Source organism: Pelecanus crispus, chromosome 21 (genome assembly GCF_030463565.1).
Source record: "Pelecanus crispus isolate bPelCri1 chromosome 21, bPelCri1.pri, whole genome shotgun sequence".
In the NCBI taxonomy this organism is placed as follows: Eukaryota; Metazoa; Chordata; class Aves; order Pelecaniformes; family Pelecanidae; genus Pelecanus; species Pelecanus crispus.
In genome coordinates, this window is record NC_134663.1 from 257,018 (window position 1) to 277,831 (window position 20,814).

A 20,814-nucleotide genomic window follows, 5' to 3' on the forward strand; every position below is an offset into this window, starting at 1 on the left:
TGAGCCTGCCCTTGGGATGTCTGCCTCAGGTGCCTCTTTTGTCCCCTGCAGCTCCACACGTGCTGGATTTCCAGAAGTTAACATAAAGTTGAGCTTTAAACAGTGTGAAAATACAACACTGGTCTGGCTGGGCAGCGCGCTACAGCAGCATGATCAGGGGTCTCCTGCTGGCCCTCACTATTAGTTTGTCAAGCTGTGTTGCCTTGGCAAAATGCCCCATCCTCCTTACTGTGTGCTGTGAAATTGCCCCTGGGAATTCAGTGCTGGTTTGTGAGCATTTCCCTTTTGGGTGATCCTGGCATCTCCAGCCAATGTCCGCTGAGGGGACAGGCACATGTGTGACACTGACATGCACATAGCAAATGTCCTTTGGGGGTGTAGTGGTGGGCACTCAGGAACAGCTGGCTGGTTTGATGAAGGAAAGCAGGTAATTTGGAGCGCCCTACCTGCTCCGTGTGCTGCTACAGCATAGACATCCAGCTGTCGGTCTTGTGGCCTCAGTGCTGTTGGCCACTGCAGACTAAAGGAGATGAAAAGGTGGCAGTAATATGCTGTACCATGGTTTGTGGTGAGTGTGGCAAACCATCGGGTTTCTATGCAATCACATGAATTACAAACTCATCTGCAACAAAAGGTGCTTTCTGTTTTCATTGCCTCCATGTACACATTTATTAACTTCCCCAAAGCTAGGCTATGCTCCCTAATGGGGCTGGGTACACAGTGCTCCTACAGGAAGGGGCATTCCAACAGATATATCTATTTTCTGTGTAATATCTCTGAAATCATGCTCTTGAAGTGGCAGGTATCCCTGCCCACGGCAAGGGGTTGGAACTAGATGATCTTTAAGGTCCCTTCCGACCCAAACCATTCTATGATTCTATGTTAAGTGCAAAAAAAAGTGCACTTCCATTGCCCATCTCTGAGAATCAGGTGAAGTTCCTGTCTCCAGAGGGCTTCCATAGCACTAGCTGTGGCCTATAAACCAGGCTTGTCTTAGGGCATAATTGGACTTTTTCAATAGCAATTTCCTGCAGAAGGTCTAACTGAGGATCCGGGCTATGTCCGGTCTGTGTGTGCAGGGGTCCACTCTCAGGAGCTCCTTATTGCAGCATGTCATGGTATTTTCCCAGACTGCGTTTACACTGTCGCAGTTCTGAGCTGTGCCTGCAGGTGTAAGACAGAGGAGCTGGGGTGCACATCAGAGAAGTAGGAAGGCAGGCAAAAGGATGTTGTTGACAGGAGTGGAGCAAAGACCATGAAAGTCATTATAATAAATTAAATTTTCTCTTTGTGCATTTACCCTGAAGTAACTCTGAGCTGATTTTACTGCCAGGCTGCAGGAGACCTGTGGGAGAACAAAACCTGATTTGTTCTGTAGCATGGGTTCGTAGGAGAACTTTGGGGTTCTCCACTGCTGCCTGGGTGGTGACTTGCCAGTGCCTGTTCCCTAAACTCTGCCTGGTCCTGCTCTGCAATGCAGAATTGGATGCTGGACTGAGAGCAAGAACTGCCATCCACTGCTGACATGCACAAGTTTTCCAGAGTTTAGATCAGGGTAAGCTGATCCAGGAACCGCTATTCTCTGGTCCCATTTTTGCTCCCTTTCACTTCCGCTTGTGCTTTAGTTCCCTGTCTCTATGGGACATAGAACCATGGTATCATAGAAAATCACAGAACCATGGAATCACAGAATGGTTTGGGTTGGAAGGAACCTTTAAAGGTCATCTAGGCCAACCCCCCTGCTGTGGGTAGGGACATCTTTCACTAGATTGGGTTGCTCTGTCCAACCTGACCTTGAACTCTTCCAATGATGGGGCATCCACAACTTCTCTGGGCAAAATGGGGGTAGCCAAGTGAGTATGTTCAGTCTGTACTACTCTACTGGCTCGGGAGCAGATTGAAAAGTGAGAGAGTGTGTGATGTCCTTCCTCACCGCCCTCTACTGAGGCTTCCTTCATTTACAGGTAGTGCTGGGGTGGCTCTCAGCGAGGGTTACAAGCTGACACGGGGCCAGTGGGTTTCAGCACATTCTGGAAGGATGGGCAAAGCATGGGGACTGCAGCCTGCTCCCCATTGCTGTGCTGACAACATTTCACAACTGGGAGAGAAGGGAAGGGGAATGAACAGATGTCTTCAGGCTACCTCCTGTGTTGCTGCTGTGCCCTTGCTGCTACCCCGCATCCTCCTGGGAAGGCAAGCCTAATGTGCTTGCTGGAGCAGTTGGAAGAGCCTCAGTACGGCAGTACTGGCACTCTGGGAAGCTGGCTTAGCATCTGTAGATGCTGAATTAGACGCACTGAATGTCTCAGCCGGAGGAAATTTCAAGCAAGCGTGACTCCAAGAGCCAAGCCTGTTGTCCTGAACTCCACACAGCGAGTGAGGGGACTTCAGGACATGTCCTGGTCTGTCTGATGCATGAGCTCTCCGCAATAAACTGCAAAAGGTCTGAATGCTGCCTGGTGTAGCAAGGGGGGATGTGGACAAAGGCAGTGTGCCCAGAAATCTGAAAGCTTGTTCCCATCTCTGTATGTATACTTTTATAGGCACATCAAGGCTCAGGGCAAGTACGAACACCAAGCAGGCTGCCTTGGGAAAGGCCACAGAGGGTCTTTGCAGAGGCCTGTTTGACTCCTTGGTTAAGAAGGGTTCTGTGAGTTTGTGCGTGGTGCATAAGTACGCATGTCTTTGGGATTCCTCCATCTTTTCTCATCATCGTTGTCCCTTTCTCTTAAGAAAGGGCCTCTTCTGGAGGTCAGATATGCAGTCCCTGTACCATGAAGTCCTCGCTGTGTCAGGCTCACGGCATCCATCTCTTGAGACTGTTCAGAGAGCCCTTTCCTGACAGTGGTCATCCCTGATCTTTTCCTCTGAAGTAAACCATGGAATTTCTCCTCTGTTTCATGTTGCTGTCTGGGCTGAGCCTGCAAATGGCCCCACTACCCTGCTGGTGAGTTCCAAAGCATTTGCCTGATGTTGCAGGAAAAAAAGGCTACTGTTCCAGGAGCCCAGAGCTTCTTTTCCAGCATTTGGATGACATTTGAAGAAGAGAACATTAAATCATTCGCTACGCAAGTTATGGGAAAAGTGTCCCCTGTTTTCTTTGGCCTTTGTGCAGTGTCCTAAGTGCCCCATGCTGTGGAGCTGCATTTTTACAGCACATGTTGGGGGGAGGAATGGTGGGGACTGGGTTAGGGGAACAGTGGTAAGAGAAAACTGTTTGTGTGGGAGCTCCGTGACTTCTAAACAAGAGTTGCCTAAACGAGGCTCACAGGGTAGGTGTGTAGGAGAGATTTTGCCCTCTGCGGCATGGGGGGTTAGCACTGGTGTGGGTACCTAAGCGCTGCAGCACAGAGGTCCAGCCTTCCTGGTGTAGCATCTTACGTTATCCTAAGAAGTCGGTAAATGAGCCATTGTGAAGCTGTTGCAAATATGTCAGGGCTGGTTCATGGGTGCTACGTTGCAGAGTGCACAGTTGATGTGTCCAGTGGTAGGGCAGTTTTGTCTGTACCTGTGCTGTAGTGATGGTGACTGCTAGAAGTTTTGTCCTGCTGGGAGATGTCAAGTTGCAGGTGTGTGGTGGGCACCTTTAAGAGCAGAGCTGGAGGGAGTATGATTTGTTCAGATCCCATTCTCCAGAGAAGGATTCATCTAGGCTGTGAAGAGGAGCAGTTGGACTGGTGTTTTGCGGGTGGCAAGGAAAGTTCACTTACAGCAGTAAACACCCCCGCATCTCCTGTATGGTAGCTGACAGAGTTTTGAAGGGCAGGTTCCAGAGAGGCTTTGTTCCCAAATTTTTACTGCTGAGGCCAGGGAAAAATGCTGATACTGCAGACATTCAGTGAAAAAGGTCCACTGGGAGAAAGAAAACAGTTGATCTCCTTCAAATTTAGAACAATAGTGAGACTCCCATTAGCTCTGCTAGGTCAATGGAGCTCTATCCTCACGCCTATTCTGCAGAATTGCTCACTTTCCAAAGTGGTGTATGAGTGAGTATTTCTGGGCCTCTGCTTCTCTCATCCAGAGGCATCTTATGTAATTGAATTAGACCTTAGGAAAAGCTACTGTGCGATGAAATCATCCTAAACACTGATCAGTGAGAGCAGGGCTGTGGGCATACAACAGAAATGTGAACATGTCTTCTGAATCCTTCATTAATTACCCTTAAATGGAACTCATGGTTTTCAAGATTTCAAGTGGATTTTCTGCAGATCTGCCAAACTATTCTTCAGAGCACTGCAGTAACTGGAGAAAGGTGCAGGCTGTTGTACTGTGAGCAGGATGCAGTGTTGTGGGCTGTTGTTCTTACTGTAATGTTCGTATCGGGTTGTCCAGGCATGCCAAGGGTGCTCAAGAAATAAATGAATCAATGGTATCCGGAAGAGCTAATCACAACAAAAAGTTGCATGTAGTCATCAGAACATGGATGGATATGCATCCACGAAACCATCTGGCTCCTTTGCTTGCTCAGCAAGGTGATGCACAAAGGCACAGGCTTCCAAGCTCTTAGATGTCTGTACAGGATTGGACTTTGGGAAGGAGTAGGAATGTGCAGTTGCACTCCAGACCTCAGAGCATTAACTTTTTAGTTCAGAAGGCTTGGATTAAGCCTTCAGGAAGAGCAAGGACAGCACGATTGAGAGGCTGGAAACACGTTGCAGAGCTGCTCTCTGCAAACAATTGCATCTTTTGGGCCTGTTAATATTGGAGTATTTGTTGTGCTGGTCAGTGTGCCTTGCTGTCATGTCATGCACAGTCACTCAGGAGCTGGGTTACTGCTCTGAGTGGATTTATTGGCGGAGAGCAGCAGCTGCTTAGAGTCAGCTGCTCCACCCTTGCAGAAACTGCCTTTCTCTGAGCCAAGCACTGCAGGTAGAGAAGCTGTACGTGTGCCTTGCCCACTGAGACACTGCTGACACCTACTCCTGCTGATTGCAAGGTGTCTAATCAGTAGGCACTTGGGGCTGCGCATGAAAATTTCTGACTGCTTCCTTCATTTGCAACTTCCTGTGGTGGTTTAAAATGTGGCCTTGAGCTCAGACAGTTATATGTGAAGTGCTTCAGTTATAGTCTGGGAAACAGTAAAAACCCAATGTTTTTCCACCTTCATCCCTCTCAAAAGTCTTACTAAGTTGGGCGTCATTCTGTTCAAGTATTAATTGCCTCTGGGTAAAAACAACCACACACACGGCATGTGTTTATGCTAAATAGTAAAGCATCAAAACAGCACTGCAAGGAAGGTAACGGGGAACAGGGACCCTGTCCCAGACTTCTGTCTTGTAGGGGCCAAGACAAAATCATCAGCCTTTATTTGCTGTGGCTATGGAGGGCCTGTCCTTGGCACTCGGTCTCTTCCATAAGCAGAAGCAGTATTCAGCTCTGGCTACTGCTCAGAGCCCAAGTTCTGCTCCTTGAAACTCTTTTCCCTGGTACCACCCCAGCCCAGACAGCAGTGGTCTCTCTTGGAACTCTTTTCTCAAGGGGGCCCTTGTGCACAGGGGCAGCTCTACACACATTGCAAGCTGGTTACTGGGGCAGGGGATTACTTACGTAGGGCAGCTCCGTGCCAGTGTGTGTGCTCGTCACGATCCTTTTAGACATCACCTGTAGGAGAGAGAGAGGAGTGACCTTGTGAGTGTGGAGTTTGCTTTTGGTGGAACCTGAAGCTCTGAGCTCCTGGAGAAGAGTTAGTTAGTTCGTTCTTTGGTTTTTTGTTTTGGGGTTTTTTTTTCCCCCTGTTGGGGAAGGGAGGTATTTGGGGTTTGGTGTTTTTTTTGCATAGGAACCAGAAGAGCAGGGACAGGTCCTGCTCTGTGAGCTGCTGCAGTATAAATATTTCATCATAATCTCAATGACTCTCCCTGAACAATCCCCAGGAGCAAATGTTAGTGACAAACGGGTTTTGCTAGCACTTTATAGTTTTCACACATATTCTTTGGAATGCCTATTATGGACTTTGTGGTTGATGGCATAACCCAGTTGTTGTTGCTGCTTATCCAGCTCCCAGGAGGGGGGTGTCAGAAGACCCAGATCAATTAGAGATATGCAGAGAATGGAGACTTCCCATGACTTGTTTTCTTTTCATTGTACCTTGAATCTGTGACCACAAATTTACGGTAACCCGCAGCCAGTACTGTCACTGTCACAGATGTTGCCTACAAATGGCTGGGCTGCATGTATAATTCCACCAAGCTTCTTGCTGATTCTGCTCATTTTGTTAATTCTGCCCACCTGCATGCCAGGTCTGTCCAGAGGAAAAAGCTGAACGAGTTGCAGCTGAATGTGGTGTAAACATCAATTGGAATTAGTTTCATTTTTGGCACAAACCTTCCTGCCTTCTTGTTGAGATATGAGCCCTTTATCAAACTCCAGAGAATGACTGTGTCAAATCACAGGTGTACAGCTAACTTTGTTTCTTGCTGTGAATACTGAAATACAGACTTCCTCCTCTCCTTTGTGAGCTCCATGCAGAATTCTGGAAACCTGGCAGGTTTGCTGCAAAAGCAGGTGACAGGATTGCATACCTCACAGAGTGCCTGGAGGTTGAAGGCTTTTCTTGCTGGTCCAAGCCCAGAAGAAAATATTTTGACAAATCTGAAGGGAAGATGTTTACAGAAATGGTTTCTAAGTTCTTGTCAAACTGCCTGAACTGACGTGACTGAGCAAGAAGGTCTTGGTGCAGACCATGGCATCCAGGTACATTGCAGACCTCAGAGACCAGGTGACTGCTGAGAGTAAAGGTACACTGAAAGTGTGGGGTGAGAGCCGAGTTCTTGCTCTCCTGCGTGACGCTCAGAAGCAGAGCAGAAGATTGCTTTCCAAGAGAGTGCAGCCTGCCAGGTGGGGACTATGCATTCATCTGCTCTCACAGGAGGTCAGTCTGCACTGCCTCCAGGCATGCACGACAGCCAAGTGCTGGATATCTCTCCATCTTGAGATCCCCAAATAGGTCTAACATTTAGGCATCTCAGTGGATCTGTAATCTTGCAGTTATAGCAGGACCAGTGGATCCAATGGGATCAATAGCTGGGGTGGATTAACTGCAGTCTGATGAGGGTCTAGTTATGTCTTTAAGATTGGTACCTGCCTGAGTGAAAGCAGAAATCTGCACCATAAGCAGTAATTAAGAAGTGGTTTGCCCTTGGCCCATATTGTGGGCATAATGCCAAACTCTTGAGTTCCCAGAACTGGGATTTTTCAGATTCAGGCTGAGTAAGGTGATGCTTTTTGCTCTCAGAACTGCCTGGTCTCTAACAGGGGGAAATACAGTGGATGTTAATCCTGTGGGCAAGACATCTTCCGGTCCACGGGATAGGAGAGCTCAGTGCAGAGGTTGCTGAACACTTTCTGTCTGTGCAGAAATCTTCCTTGCAGCCACGATGAAACAGAACTAAGCCATAGCATAAAGAATGGGCCGTGAATACTCCTTTCCTTTGGGAGCTCTGCAACTCTTTCATGTCCTCACTCTGTGAATCTGACTTCCTGAGTTCTTGTGCCTGAATGGGTATAAATAAGATAAGTAAGTGTGATGAAATTTTCAGTCGCGTTGCCTGGCTCATCCAAATGATGAGCAAAAAGAACACCTTGTGACTCATGTCATAAGATGCCAGAGAGGCACATGCTATGAAGCTGTCTGTCTGCTCAGTATGTGTGCAGGGAGGGGCGAAGGGCTGCCTGAACATCCCGATTTTGGGCTCAGACTGCTTCCTTTCCAGGAACTAAACTGTGGTTATGCTGGCACAAGGCAGCTGTCTCTTGGTGTAAGAGAGCAGGCTGCTTCATCTCCGAAATCATGCCTTTGGAGGCAACATTGCACAGTTCAAGAAACACAGCCTGAAGAACATCTATTCAATTTGTATTTCTGGATTTCCTTTGGGCATCTCACAGCTCAAATAGTTCTGAACTGATGGATGACCATGAAACGGTTTCTTAGATCGGGGGTGTGATGGGGAGAGATTTCTTATGTCTATTGGCTGCTGAGCTTTGCAAACCAAATCCATTGGATTTCTTGCAAGTTTTCAATTGTCCTGGGCTTCTGGTGTGGGAGAAGGACTTGTAAATTGGCTCCCACCCCCACCCCCACTAAAGGAGATGGAGAGGCAGCTAGGAAGAGAGCAAGGGTTGGAAAATCTGTGCATAGCAAATCTTTGTCCCCTTCGCACCACACAACATTGCATGGCTCCTCCTCTGACAGAAAGCTGAAGAGCAGGTGTCAGTCTGGACCTTTCACATGCTTTCTCTGTTGCTCATGGCTGATGATTCCAGCACTTTGGAAGCTGAGGGATTAGCCATCTGAGAGGTGAGGCAGCAGCAGCTCCTGTGGACTTCCTGTGAAATTATGGATCATCATGCCAGAAACCACAAATGCCACAGGACAGCAAGCCTCAGCCTTGCTGTGCTCAGGACTGCCTGCTCTGAGCAGCAGAGTGTCTAGTTCAGCACTGCAGAGCATTGTTATCTGCTTATTTATGCCTGCATCACTGTTGTTCTCTCTTAACAGGAGGAAGCAGCCTGACAGCGGCACTGTTTTTCATCCCAGCTCTCTCCTTGTGTGAATCTGAGTACCTTCTGTTATCCATGGCTGGGCAGCAGTAGCAGAATTGCTAAGGATTTAAATTGTTTGGCTTCTGTTGCTGACTCAGCTCTAAAACTGCATTCACATTTCCTAAGATAACAGCTTATTGACCAGAACCAGGGAGCTTGGCTGCTCCCTGGAGCCTCAACAGGTGACAGGAGCACAGGGAGTGTTTTCCTCTGTAAGCAGAAAGGGGACATGCTGGAGTAAGGCGAACCCCTGGTGTACCCTTGTGCTTGTACCAGGAGGGCACAGTGAGTGCTCAGAGGGGAGCAGCTCTCTTTCAGTGGCTTCAGCCCTGGACCCATCCTGGCATCCTTTCTCAAACTGCTGAATACAGGAAGGGCTGTGCTTCATTCCCTGAGCAAAAGCAGTTTCCTCAAAATATTGAAGCCCACTGTTGAAGAAAGTTATTTACTCTTTTCCAGGGTAAGGTGTTTAAGGGTCTCTGCTGCACACACTATACTCCCCGTTCCCTTAACTGAAAGGAAAAGAACAGCTGAGGACAGACTAGCAACAGCCAGAGAAGCATCTGGTGCTGGGAGATCACTTCTCTAGTTACATGGAAGATAACAACGCAGAGGAAGGAGCCTTGCATTCCTCCACAGCTACATCATAGTGCAGTTGAAGAATTTCTCCAAAGGTCAGAGGCAGAACTTTGTATCTTGACAAAACAAAACCATTTGTAGCTGAAGGAGTAGTTTTCGTTAGAGACCTCCTCTTCCTTCTAAATTTCTGTCAGAGAGCTTCTCTCCACCCCATCGACTCCGTCTGCAGTGGCTGCTGGAATTCAATGTTTTTATCTCAGGTGTAACCCTGGAATGCAGTGGCAGTGAGGCACCAGGGCTTCGGAGTCTCATCCCAGGAGCAGTCTCAGGACAGCAGACGGAGAAATTTTTCCTGTGGGTATGATAGATGTTACAGCATCTGGGGAAAAGCACTTAATACTGGAACCCTGGCTTGCAAAAATCCCCTGAAGCCCATGGGGGTGCAGTGGCCTGAGTGGGAGTTGACAGCTATTATTCGCTGTAACTCTTGGCCACTTTTTCTCAACATGAGTTTGCTCTTTCTTAGAGAGTATTCCTGATGTGTCCATTGTAAATAACTCCCCTTTGCAGTGCTCCGATTTGACTCGGTGTTAGCTTTTGTGGGTGCAACGTGACACCGACCTGTACAATCTCAGAGGCCTTTAAGGGGACCTTCATACGCTCAGATGTCACTAAGGAGAGGATACTGATAAAATCTTAGGGGATGAGCAACCCAGCCGATCTCAGTTTAGGAAACAGGTAAGTGTTAAGGAACTGCCTGAGACCTTAGTCTTCTGAGGTGTTTTCATGGAAATGGAAGGAGCTCTTGGGATTAAGAGCTATTCATTTATCAGAGCTGTTATTTTTCAAGCTCTCCCAGGCTCTGATTTCTCAGACAGGATTGTGCCCATACTGTGGGTTTCTCCAGAACTGCAAGTTGTGTCAGAGATGTTACTGTTAGATAGAACGGGCAAGATAATGGTGACAAACTGCTAGTGAACTAAGTTGCTCTAGGGTATTAGTTTGCAGCAGCTCACCTGTCTGCAGTTAGATAGGGGCAACTTCAGAGATACCTCAGGTGAGGTGGTAATGGCTGAATGGGCAATGGTAATGACTGACTGGGTGGAGGGATTGGTGGGAAGTGTTCAGAACCATATGATTAACAAGGGACAGCAATTAATGTAGCAAAGAGACCTGTTCTCTTAGGGATGGAGCCTGCACCAGCTCCACAAACAGCCAAGGAAGGAAATGGGTTTTGGTGTATTACATACTTCAAGGCAAAGTGCTCTGTTCTCCCCCTTCCTAAGGGAGGGGAGGAAGCAGGCACGTACCTGCCAGCTCACAGGACCCTGTTCACTCATGCTCCTGCAATCGCCTTCACTCCTAGAGCTGTAGAAATGTGACTGACAGTGGAGTTAACCCTGTGAGCTCCGTACAGTTGCCTCAAGACAGATATCTAGTGCCCTGTGATATGCCCATCTGCCTCAGCTGCTGCTCCATGGGTCTGCTACCGTTCAGTAGCTGCCAGCCCATGTGGATGTCACCAGAAGCCTGGGGTGCCTCAGTGACGTGCGCTCTTGCTGCCTCCAGGCACCTCCTCTGAGGTGTGGAGCCGTCACCGGAGGGCTGTTTGCAGGCAGAACTCCAGGTCTCGGTGGGGGAGCAAAGGCTTTGTGGCTTGGCCAGGCTTGCCAGGCCTGTGCCTGGTGGTAATGTTTCTCTGTCCCTCAGAGGAGCTCTGACCTGCAAACGTCCCTGTTAGGGGCTCTTGAATTCAGGCGCTTTTCTCATTTCTCACAGCTGCAGAAAGGCTCTGCCTCGGTGGCAGGGACCTGGGGCAATTCCTTCTCACCACCCACCGCGTGGCCTGTAGGCATGTGCCAAAGCACCCTGCGGTTGCCATTACAGCATCCCACAGTAACCGCAGCTATTTCCTGCCCTGCGCGCCGTCACAGGGTTTCCCTCCCTCAGCCATGCTGTGGCTGCGGGCATATGATGTGCATGAGGGAATCCTGGGCTGCGGCCAAAAGACGAGTGCCCTTGCCCTCCTGCACTGTGCAGGGCTCACCTCTCCACCCTCATGGGGAGGATGTGGCATCGCCGGATAGCTAGAAATCCGGAGGACTGAGCCAATCTGAGACTGCTCATCCCTTGCAGCCAAAGGGTTCGCCACCCCAGAGATTATCCCGTCCCTGGTTTTGCCTGTAACAAGTTTGTGAAAGTCATTGCTGCTGGTGCCAGAGGCTGCACAAATAAAAGTTAAATCCTAGTCACTGCCTGAGAGAGCTCTCGCAATAGAAGTGAGAGAGTGCCCATTCAGCAAACAGGTGGAGCAATCTCACGGGCACTTTTACACTGCTTTTCCCTGAGGTGTGGTAGGAGTTAACCCCAAGCTGATTGGAGGGCACAGGTCTTATTTCTAGGGCTTTGCCAAGTGTGTCTATTACCCTGATGGCTGCAGCACCTGAGAAAGTTTGCATTATGCTGATGCAGCAACTTTGAATAGGCTCATAAGCTCTGGCTGGTAAGGCCCTGTCTTCAGGGTGCAGAGGACTCATATTTACATTCATGACATGCAGTTATGGGGGGGGGGGGGGAAGGGGGGAAAGCAGGATCTGAGACACTGATGATGTTGCTTTGTAGGTTCAGAGCAGCAACACTTCTTAGAGCAAATGTAGTGTGCCAGCCAGCAGTTGCAGTGCCCATCCTTTTGACAATTAACATTTCAGTGCTACCTGAACTGGAGGTGGAGTCTATTATAGCTCAAATACCAGAGGGATCCCAGACTTCCAGGGAAGTGCTGAATTGCACTGGACAAGGGGAAGGTGTTTTCCTTAGACTGAGGTAAGGACTCTGCTTTGCTATAATGCTTCAACATGGCCTTTGCTCAGTATAAAAATCTCAATTTCTATGTAATGCAAAGCATTTTTCCATCCTAACAGGTTCTCTTGAGCTACTTTTCCTGCCTCTCAGCTGATGTAAGCTTTCCCAGTGGTGGGCTGGGCTGTTTTATAGGAATTCCCTAGGGAGATACAGCTGGCAGAGCTGTTGTTTTTTCTCTCTGAAGCTGCAAGTGTCACAAGCTGTATTTATCAGGCCTTTCCAGGTGCAATCGCCTCATGGCCTTGCATTCACTGGTTTGGCCCCAGTGCCTGGGAGGAAGTGCCTTGGCCTTCTTGAACCTGTAATTGGCAAAAAGGGCCAGGTGAATGGTAGCTAGAAGTAGAAACCAAGCCATGCAGCTCCCCTGCAGTCCCCCAGTGCTTTGTCAACATGGCCCCAGTTTAGCGTCTGGATCCAAGATGGGGTTAGCAAAATGCTAGCAGAAGGATGCCTCCTGCCAGGCAGGAGTGCCAGGTGAGCATCGCTCTGCGGTGTGTCACCCTGAGCACAAGGAGAGGGTGGGATGGGAGCCGTCTCCAGGAGGTCTGTTCCTTTGAACAATTGGTGTGACTCCCTTGCGTGTCTTTCAGAGAGGGCATGCACCAACCACTGTGGACCCCTTGCCTTCTTGCTGCAAGCAAGGATCTCCTGAAGGGATGCTGGAGCAGGAGTCTGCTGTGCAGGTAGAAGGGGGGAAGGGGCGCGTTCATTGTATTACAGTAGGCTCCAGGCCCTACAAAGGGCCTGGAGCTGCTGTCACTGGACTTCATTTGCCACTTCAGTTCCATCTCTGTGTCCTTCATTTGGGACTGTGCCCAGCCAAGGTCTGCAGAGACCAGTGAACAATCTGGGGTCTTCTGCTAACTGCCTCTGGCCCAGCCTGCTTTGTGCAGCACAAAACAAGAGACAGTGTGGTTCTGGCCACAGCTCTTTCATTTTGCTTTGTATTTCTGAAGTTTCATCTTCCCTTGTACTGTTTGAAGAGCAGGGTTCACGCACATGGGCTCCTCCCTGTTTACAGCTCACAATATGTTTATGAAGTGTGCCTCAGGCATGACACTCACTAACACTTTGTGTCCAGCCTGGCACTCTCCCCAAGCCCCTGACGTGGGACAACCTGTAATCTCCAGACTCCAGGCAGGAGCCTCCCCGTTGTGCTGGCATGCAGGCAGACAAGTGTGAGTGGTGATAGGGTCCAGTCCTGCTGCTGATAAACCTCTTCGAGACTGGCTGCTCACACTTGGTTTGGCTGCAGCATTCAGTGTAAGTGGGCTGATCAGAGCTGACTTTCTCCCGCAGCGATGCCATGCGTGCTTTACTTGAGGGTGAGTACTTGAGGGCATGGTAAGGGGTTCGCTGGGCAGCACTAGGGGGAGAGGAATCAGGTCAGTTCTCAGGGTGTTGGTTTGCACACGGAAGCGTAGGTATATCCTGGCCAGCAACATGGACTTAAGTCTGGTCCAGAAAAAATGCCCCTTGTCCTCAAAAGTTTGCAGCTAAATGGATCATAGAATGGCAGGAAGGGTTTGCTGCCCTTCTTAGGTCACTGGGAACTTGCCTAAGGTCGTGCTGGAAGCCAGTGGCAGAGGCTGGCGTTGAATCCAGAATGCCTAGGTCCCTCCCCATGGTGCCGTACTCGCCTGGTCCTTCTCACCGCTGCTTTGTTGGCAGAAGGGAGGTGCCCCCAAGTGTTGGTTTTTTGCACTATTGTAATGGTAAATGTTGATTTCTGTGTTACCATCTTTCTTATTCTACCCACCCGAAGCTCTGGGACAGGTGCACAGGATGACGTTTCTTTCTAGGCACAGTGCTGCACGAGCTCTGCTGAGGAGCAGGTGGCTGTGCTGCTACAGCTTTGCTCGCATGTCCTCACCAGGGATCAGCTGGCAGAGATACGTGGCCAGGCCTTTGCTTCAGGTGCTTTCCTGTCAATGCTTTCTTCCCTGCATGGCTTCCGGAGGCTGCACCCCGAGCGCTGGCCAGACCAGCCTGGCTGAACGCTGCTAGCAGTAAATCTATTGCAGCCATGGTGCAGGGGCTGTACTGCGATTCCTCACAGCGTGCAGCTCCTAGCAGAAAGCCCCCTTCTCAGCACTTTTGCTCATGCAGGCAGGCAAAGCAGGTGTGGACTAGCCCTGCTGAAGCAGAGGTAGAGAATGAGTCAGAACAGACTGCAGCAATTAGGAGCAGTTTATAAGCGTCACAAGGAAGTTTCTCCACAAGGCACCAGGGCAGACCCTGATGGCCCAGTCTGGACTCGGCGCATCTCCTGGATGCAAGGGCACTGCACAGAGCCCAGGGCAGGCTGGAGGCTGGTCTGCAAGGTGTGCCTTAGTCCCTGGCTTGCATCAGGCAGGCTCAGAGTATGTCTCTGCTTTCCCCCTGGCACTGGCAACCTGCTAGAGCCCTCTCAGCTCCCCAGTGTTCATTGCACACACCTGCCTGAGCCATGCCGTGGTCCAAGGAAGGAAGTGCATTAGGAAAGGAGGAGATAAAAAGCAGTTACTGTGTTGCTGTATCTGTTTCAGCAGCTGCAGGCCCTGTTATATTGGTAGAAGAGGTGTAGTGCCTGAGCAAAAAGCTCTCGTGTATTGTCTTCAGTCACAGTCTATATATTTTCTGGTGAGGTAAAAATAGCTTTTCTTTTTCAGGATATGCAGAGAGCAGAGGCTCCTGCTAACATCAAAGGAGAGTGACAGCTTTCCCCTGGGTGTGCGTGGCCTCAGCTGGCAGGAGCAGTAGCTGTGTTAATTCTTCCCTTGCATTGGCTCTGTGTGAAAGGAGCAGTGTCCTGGTCTCCAGCTCCCTGTACAGACCTGAATCAGCCCGTATTCCTCTCTCCACTCATTGCTGCTGGACCCAGCACTGTACTTCACTGGGGGAGTGATGGTTTGCAAATGACAGAACAGGGTCTTGATGCTACTACTTAGAAAATCCATTAGTAGCAGGTGGGAACTGACAGAGGCAAGCTTTCATAGAGCTGTAGGCTGTAGCACCAGGGAATCCTTATCAGAAGGATCAGTCTGCTGCGTAGGGGCAGCTCCCAAGTCCTTGCTCAATGCAGATTAAGCTGTTTCTGGTATCCACCCTCCTCACAGTCCTGAACCTGTCCCAGCTTCAACAGCTAGCAAAGGGGACCTGTGAGGGGGGAAGGAAGGACCCAAATGGCAACACAGATGCTGTCTGTATCTGAATATGCTCATCAGGGACCAAGTTAACCTTGGCCCTGAACTGCACCACCAGTGACAGTCCAGGACTACCTCTCCTGTTAAAAGTGCATAAAAATTGGCTTTCTGGACGCTAGTCACTCATGATTATGTAATGATGGAGGATTGCGCATGATGGAGGGGCCAGTCTGGTGCCTGCACCTGAAAGCTTGCCCCTTCTTCAGTACTTTCAAAACACTAATTGACAAGTTGCTTCCCTTCCTACAAACCTGCCAGGGCCCCTCCTTCTTTTGCTTTGGGATTTCTCCTCTACCAGTTGTGCCGAGTTCTCTTCCAGCTCTAACAGCCCCTTGCTGCAGGAACATGAGCAGATCTTTCATTTCCTGCATGCTCCGATTCACCTACTGCAACATGGTTGGGCTCCCCCTTGCATTCCGGTCTGCGGATCTCTGCTGGGCATGTAAGCCATCAGCCTCTGTGGTACGTGCCCTCGGGAGGCGAGGGGCTATTGTGAAATCTCCACTCAGCAGAAAGGAGCATCGACGAAGGGTTTACTCAGGCTGGTGCATGAAATGAGAACAAACTCACTTGGCAGATGCCTTCCAGAGATTACCTCTTGTGCCTTGACTCTCATCAGTCCTATTAAGATCTGTGGACCTGTCCTAAATCATGTGGGTAGAGGTGAGGATGATTAGAGAATAGAACTTGGGCATATGGATTTATCTGTCTTAAATCATGTGGGCAGGGATGAGGATAATGAGAGAAGAGAATTTGGGTATATGGATTTATCCTTTTATCTGATGAATTTTCCCGATGCTTTTGCTTTTCTCTTTCATCTGGGTTTGCAGTATGTGCCTGGTAGCATGTTCTCCGTGCTCCGCTGGCTGGCTGCCTGAGGCTTTGCTACTATGGCCTCTCTGGAGATGCTGTGCTCTGCGGAATGCTGTGTTCTACTCGGAAGGCAGAAACCTGCCAGTAAGTTTTGTTTCCACTGTGGGACCACTGAAAGTGTCAAGTTTCTGTGAATACAGATAGGAGAGAAAGTACCTGTGAAGCGGACAGTGTGATTTCTCTTTCTGGGCATTCTGAGTTGAATCTCTAATTCAATTTTCCTGATCTTCCCTGATCATCTTAGAGAGACCCTAGGTGCCATCTTTGACTGCTTTTAATCTTAGCAGCTGTTTTAGTGTGTTTCCAGGACTGACGTATTCTTCTCCTCTGATGAGAAAGGATCCAGGTTATCACCTCCAAACCTGGGCACTTGAGGTCTGCAAGGCAGGGAGGTCCAAATGAGCTCTGGCTCCAGAGAAATCCCTAGCTTGGGCAATTGCTTAAAAAAACCCCACTACACTGACGTAAGGTTTTGCTGTCTCTGCTGGAAATAATGCCTCGAAGGTGAGGATCATGCCCACTACTGGACACAAGTCCACATGAGCAAAGAAATGTCAAAGCAAATGTCAAGGGCTGTTGCAAGGTTTATTGCACTACCTCCCCAGCTGGCAGCGCTGACCTTCGGTGCCAGCAGCCTGGCACTAGTAACTGGAAGGGACTGGATATGCTCCTCGATGTGAGTTGGACCTTTCCACACCATCTAGGTAGGACACCCATAGCAATACATGGCTTTGGTGCCAGGATTCAGGTTTGCATCTCACTGCCGGTCCTGGTGCTCTTTGGTTGTTGGGGTGATTGTGTGCTGCCCAGCCTGCCAGGCGTTTCCTTGCTGGACCTCCTCTGTCCTCTGCTTTGTGAGCCCATGTCAGTCTGGCTCTGTTTTCCCCCGTCAACTGGCAGACTGGCCATGTACAGGAGGAAGCATGTCTGCTTGGCAGGGCCAAAAGCCACCGCTGCCTCCCCCAGGTAGGGGGCCAGTAGTAAAACTGTGCCTTCCCCTTAGCAGCAGCACGACTCTCAGGAGGGACTGTGGTCCTCCTGTTGCTGTTTTTCTGCTGTTCACACAGTTTGCACATCCCAGTTTGCAAGATGCCTCAGCTGACTTTGACTAATGTATCCCAGAGAAAGGGTAGCACATGTTGCTCCTGATAAGGGGTTTCAAGAGACTGTTAGAACAACGGAGCTGCAAACAGATGCCTGCAGTGTGCAGAGTAGGAGCTGCTAAGCTCCTTGCTGGAAGGAGCACATGGCTTCCAAAGAATACAAGAGAGACAAAAGAGTTTGAAGATGCAGAGTTATCATTAGTAGCAAAACTCATGAGACGGCAAGAAACCTGTGTAGTGGTGTAATTGGGTGTAATTGCTTTCAAGATCTTTGCTGTAGAGCAGCCATAGGAAGCTTTTCATGCAGCAAAACCTGCTGCTGCTCACTGGCAATGTTTTCCAGTAGCTAGGCCTGGAAGAAACAAAACTGAATGAGTGCCAGGGCTGGCAGGAGGGTGCCTGCCCCAAGGACAGTGTGCATGGGGCTGGTCTGCATCCTTCTGCCTCTGGCATGCAGGGACTAAGGCAAGACCGCCACACAGCCAGCTTCCCGCTCTTCCCACGCAGGCATCAGCCGTGTGGCTCAGCAGCAGAGCAGGCCCAAGCTTCCTGGCCGCTGGGTCTGACTGCTGTTTGGCAGAAAGTGTTTTGCTCCCCAGCACATGGGAAGTAATTCATTATTTGAAAGTCTGCATTGCAATTCGTCTTCTCTGGTGTAAGAGCAGCACTGTGCTTCAGTGAGACCAGAGACTCTGAGGATATGCAGCAGAGACCAGGGAAGGGGAAAGGCAGGGGCTGAATGATGTGACTGAGAATCGAGGCTCTGGGAATTCTCTGTAGCACTGCGTGTTTCAATTGCAGAGCAGCTCCGGCTGCGCAGTACCTCTGGGTAGAGAGTGAAGAAAATACAGGCGATTTCAAAAAAACACACAGTGACCGCAAGCTTCCCCACTCTTCCCTCTCCCTAAACTAGTCCTTGCAGCTCTTCCAATGGAGCAGGAAATCAGCTGGTTTCAAGCATCAAAGCACTTTGTTTCTGCAGGCAGTGAGAAGATCCAGTGGGTGCCAGCAGCCCCTGACTGGGTGTGCTGCCCCTCACTGCCTGTACCGTGCCCCGCTGGCTGTCCGGCACAGGCAGGGCTGCTCTCAGGGGACTGGAGTCAGACACTTATTGAAAAGGGCAGCCAGGCCCTTTCTTTTGGCATCTTTGGCCCTGTCCATAACAGGACGTGTTCCCAGGCAGTCCCACGGGCCTTGTGTGTGCATCCTTGCAGTGAAGGGGTCCCAGCTCCTCTGGAGCTCCTCAGCAAGAAGCCAGCTCAGCCCTTCCTCATGCCAGGTGCTGTATAAACAACGAAGGAGTTGCAGTCCCTGCTCAGGCTGCCCCATTGCTCCAGCAGAAGACCTGCAGATAGGAGAGACAAGTGGGCAGATAGGGTAAAGAGGGCAGTGTATCAGGATGCACGTGTGCCTTTTGCCAGTCTGGAACAGCGTGGTGACTTCCTTCTTTGCCTGCCTGTCTTTGCGTCCCAGAAAAACACTGTGAGATCAGCGCAAGTCCCTGAACTCATTTGCACTTGGGAATCATCCGCTTGCAGCATTTAGCAGCTTGTACAGAGTGGGCTCCTGGCAAATGTGGCCACCTTTCACGGAAGGAGGTGATGCTGAGACCCTCCCTTCCTTTATCAGCGGTGTGCAGAAGGAGCTGGTGGGAGCTCCTCCCTGGGTGGGAGTGGGAGTCGGGAACTGCCAGAAGAGATTAGAGCACCACTCCGACCACAGCCAGAAGACTGAGCAGGATTACTGAACTTCTGACTGCAGCCCTTGAAATCCAGCCTGAGTCTCTGGTTTGGCAGAACTTCCCCGTTGCTTATTGCCTTAGCCACAGCTACAGTGCAATGGGCTTGGTCAGGTCTGGGCCTCTCATGTTGGGGTGAAGGGGCTAGGACATTCCTCCAGCTGCAGTAATGCTTTGCAGGGCAAGGCTGTGAAAGCAGGAGCTCACCTGTGAATAGGAACAGAGGAAGCCACTAATCAGGGCCAGGAGAGGGAAAGGGAAAAATTTAGATTGTCAGCAGACAAGGGGAGCTTTTTCCTGGAAGAAAAGAAAGAGAAGGAGAATAGAAGCACAGTCTGATGTGCTGTGTTTTTTACTTCAGAAGACATTTTGCAAAGTCCAGATCTGAGGCTTCTCTGTTGGGAAATTGCTGGCAGCAGCCTCCTGACACTTCACAGCTTGAATGTTCACAAGTCTGCGGAGCACGACACCTGTGTGTAGGATTTAGCAGTGGGGTAAGAGTGCAAAAGGTACACAATAGCAAGTGAGGCAGTTTTATTTTCTCCCCTGGAATAGCTTCTTCCTGGAAAATTGCTACCAAGGCAAAGGAGAATGAAAATAAACACAACAAACTCCAAAGAAAGAAAAATCAGTAGAGGCAGCCTCTGCATCTGGAAGCAGCTGCTGTATATCCTGGGGCACACGGATAGCAAGTGACTGTGTGCGCGCGCGTGTGTACAAATACTGAGGGGTGCATGTAGCATGCCCGTGCTATGCTTTGTGCTTATTAGTGGCTGGTAGCTGTGCAATGCGTGTGTGTTTAGGTACACACACGCTGTTGTGTTGTGCAGACTGGGATGTGTGTGTATCTTTTTGATACGCACACCTACTTGCGTCCATAGGGTCTCTGCATTTCTTACTGTCACTGCTCCCTTTTGCTGAAATTCAGGAGGTGGCAGCGACCCAACCTGTACTTCAGTTCCCTGGCTAATCTAGTGTTGTCTTGATCTGTGTGACACCCCAAAGTAAAGCGAGCGGTTGTGAACGAATGTGCCCCGAGTGATAGGTAGGCAGTCCCAACATGCACGCTGACATCAGAAGGGCAATATGACTGCAGATCTATTTCCTCTGCTTTTACCATTTGAGCTGAGCTATCCCTTCGTCTCTGGCTGCATGTGTTGTCTGACTGCTGGTGTCTGATGTCCTGCATCTCTCTGTGCATCTCTGAGAGGTGCGTGCTGAGCACGGGGAGCAGAAGGGCAGTACCTCTGAAGCGCTCAAGCCTCAGCACATTCTCCAAGGCCCTGGCCGCCAGCATCCAGAGGGTCGGGAGGGAACTGCGACCCCTCTCCTCTGTGGCAGGTGTTGCTGTGAAATGCCAGGCTCCTGGGCACGTCTGTGGGGCTGCTCTTTCTCTGCTGTTCCCAAGGTGGTACCTGCATCTTTGACCCGCTCCCTGCACTTGGCAGCAGTCATCTGCTTTCCGGAGGCGGCTTGGTATTAAATATCCTGTCTGACACAATAATGGAGAGAAAATGAACAAATTCCATTAGCGGCTGGCGATCCCTGCAGGGTCTGCGTTGGAGCAAGGAGGGAGCCTGTATTTTTAGATAGAATGCAATGTAACTTACTGGCTCTCTCAAAGCTGGGGAGTAGATAAGCAAGGAGGGAGAGAGGGGACGCCAGGCTCAGGTTTCAGCTGAAGTGCCGGACTATGGCAGCACGGAAGGGCAGGTCCGGTCCAGACGTGGCTGTGAGTATACAATGCGCTTCTCCTTCGTGCCCACAGAGACCTCCGCTTTGCTTTTCTGCTTGCTTTCTGCCTGTAGTCTCTGCTGCTGGGCGTGCTGGGGCTTCGGGAGCCCCTTTGCTGCTGGAGCCTGTGGAGTTTTACCATTTTAATCTTCGCAGCTCCATGTGTGTCCCATGGGTGGGAGAGCCTGGCTGAGCTGTG

The 20,814-nt window shown here is 50.1% G+C and overlaps 1 protein-coding gene across 2 annotated transcripts in view; it reads left to right on the top strand.

Moving 5' to 3' along the window:
• The window catches only part of ANK1 (ankyrin 1), a 68,367-nt gene that overhangs the window by 14,800 nt on the left and 32,753 nt on the right, over nt 1-20,814 (top strand). Inside the window, exons 1-3 of one of the 2 annotated variants that reach the window (XM_075724123.1) lie at nt 13,093-13,307; nt 14,634-15,830; nt 15,998-16,124. The exons of the other annotated variant lie outside the window; for it this stretch is intronic. Coding sequence (XP_075580238.1) covers nt 15,999-16,124 — 126 coding nt within the window. The 5' untranslated portion in view covers nt 13,093-13,307; nt 14,634-15,830; nt 15,998. Of the gene's footprint in view, nt 1-13,092; nt 13,308-14,633; nt 15,831-15,997; nt 16,125-20,814 lie in introns of those variants that run through there. 2 annotated transcript variants of the gene reach the window in all.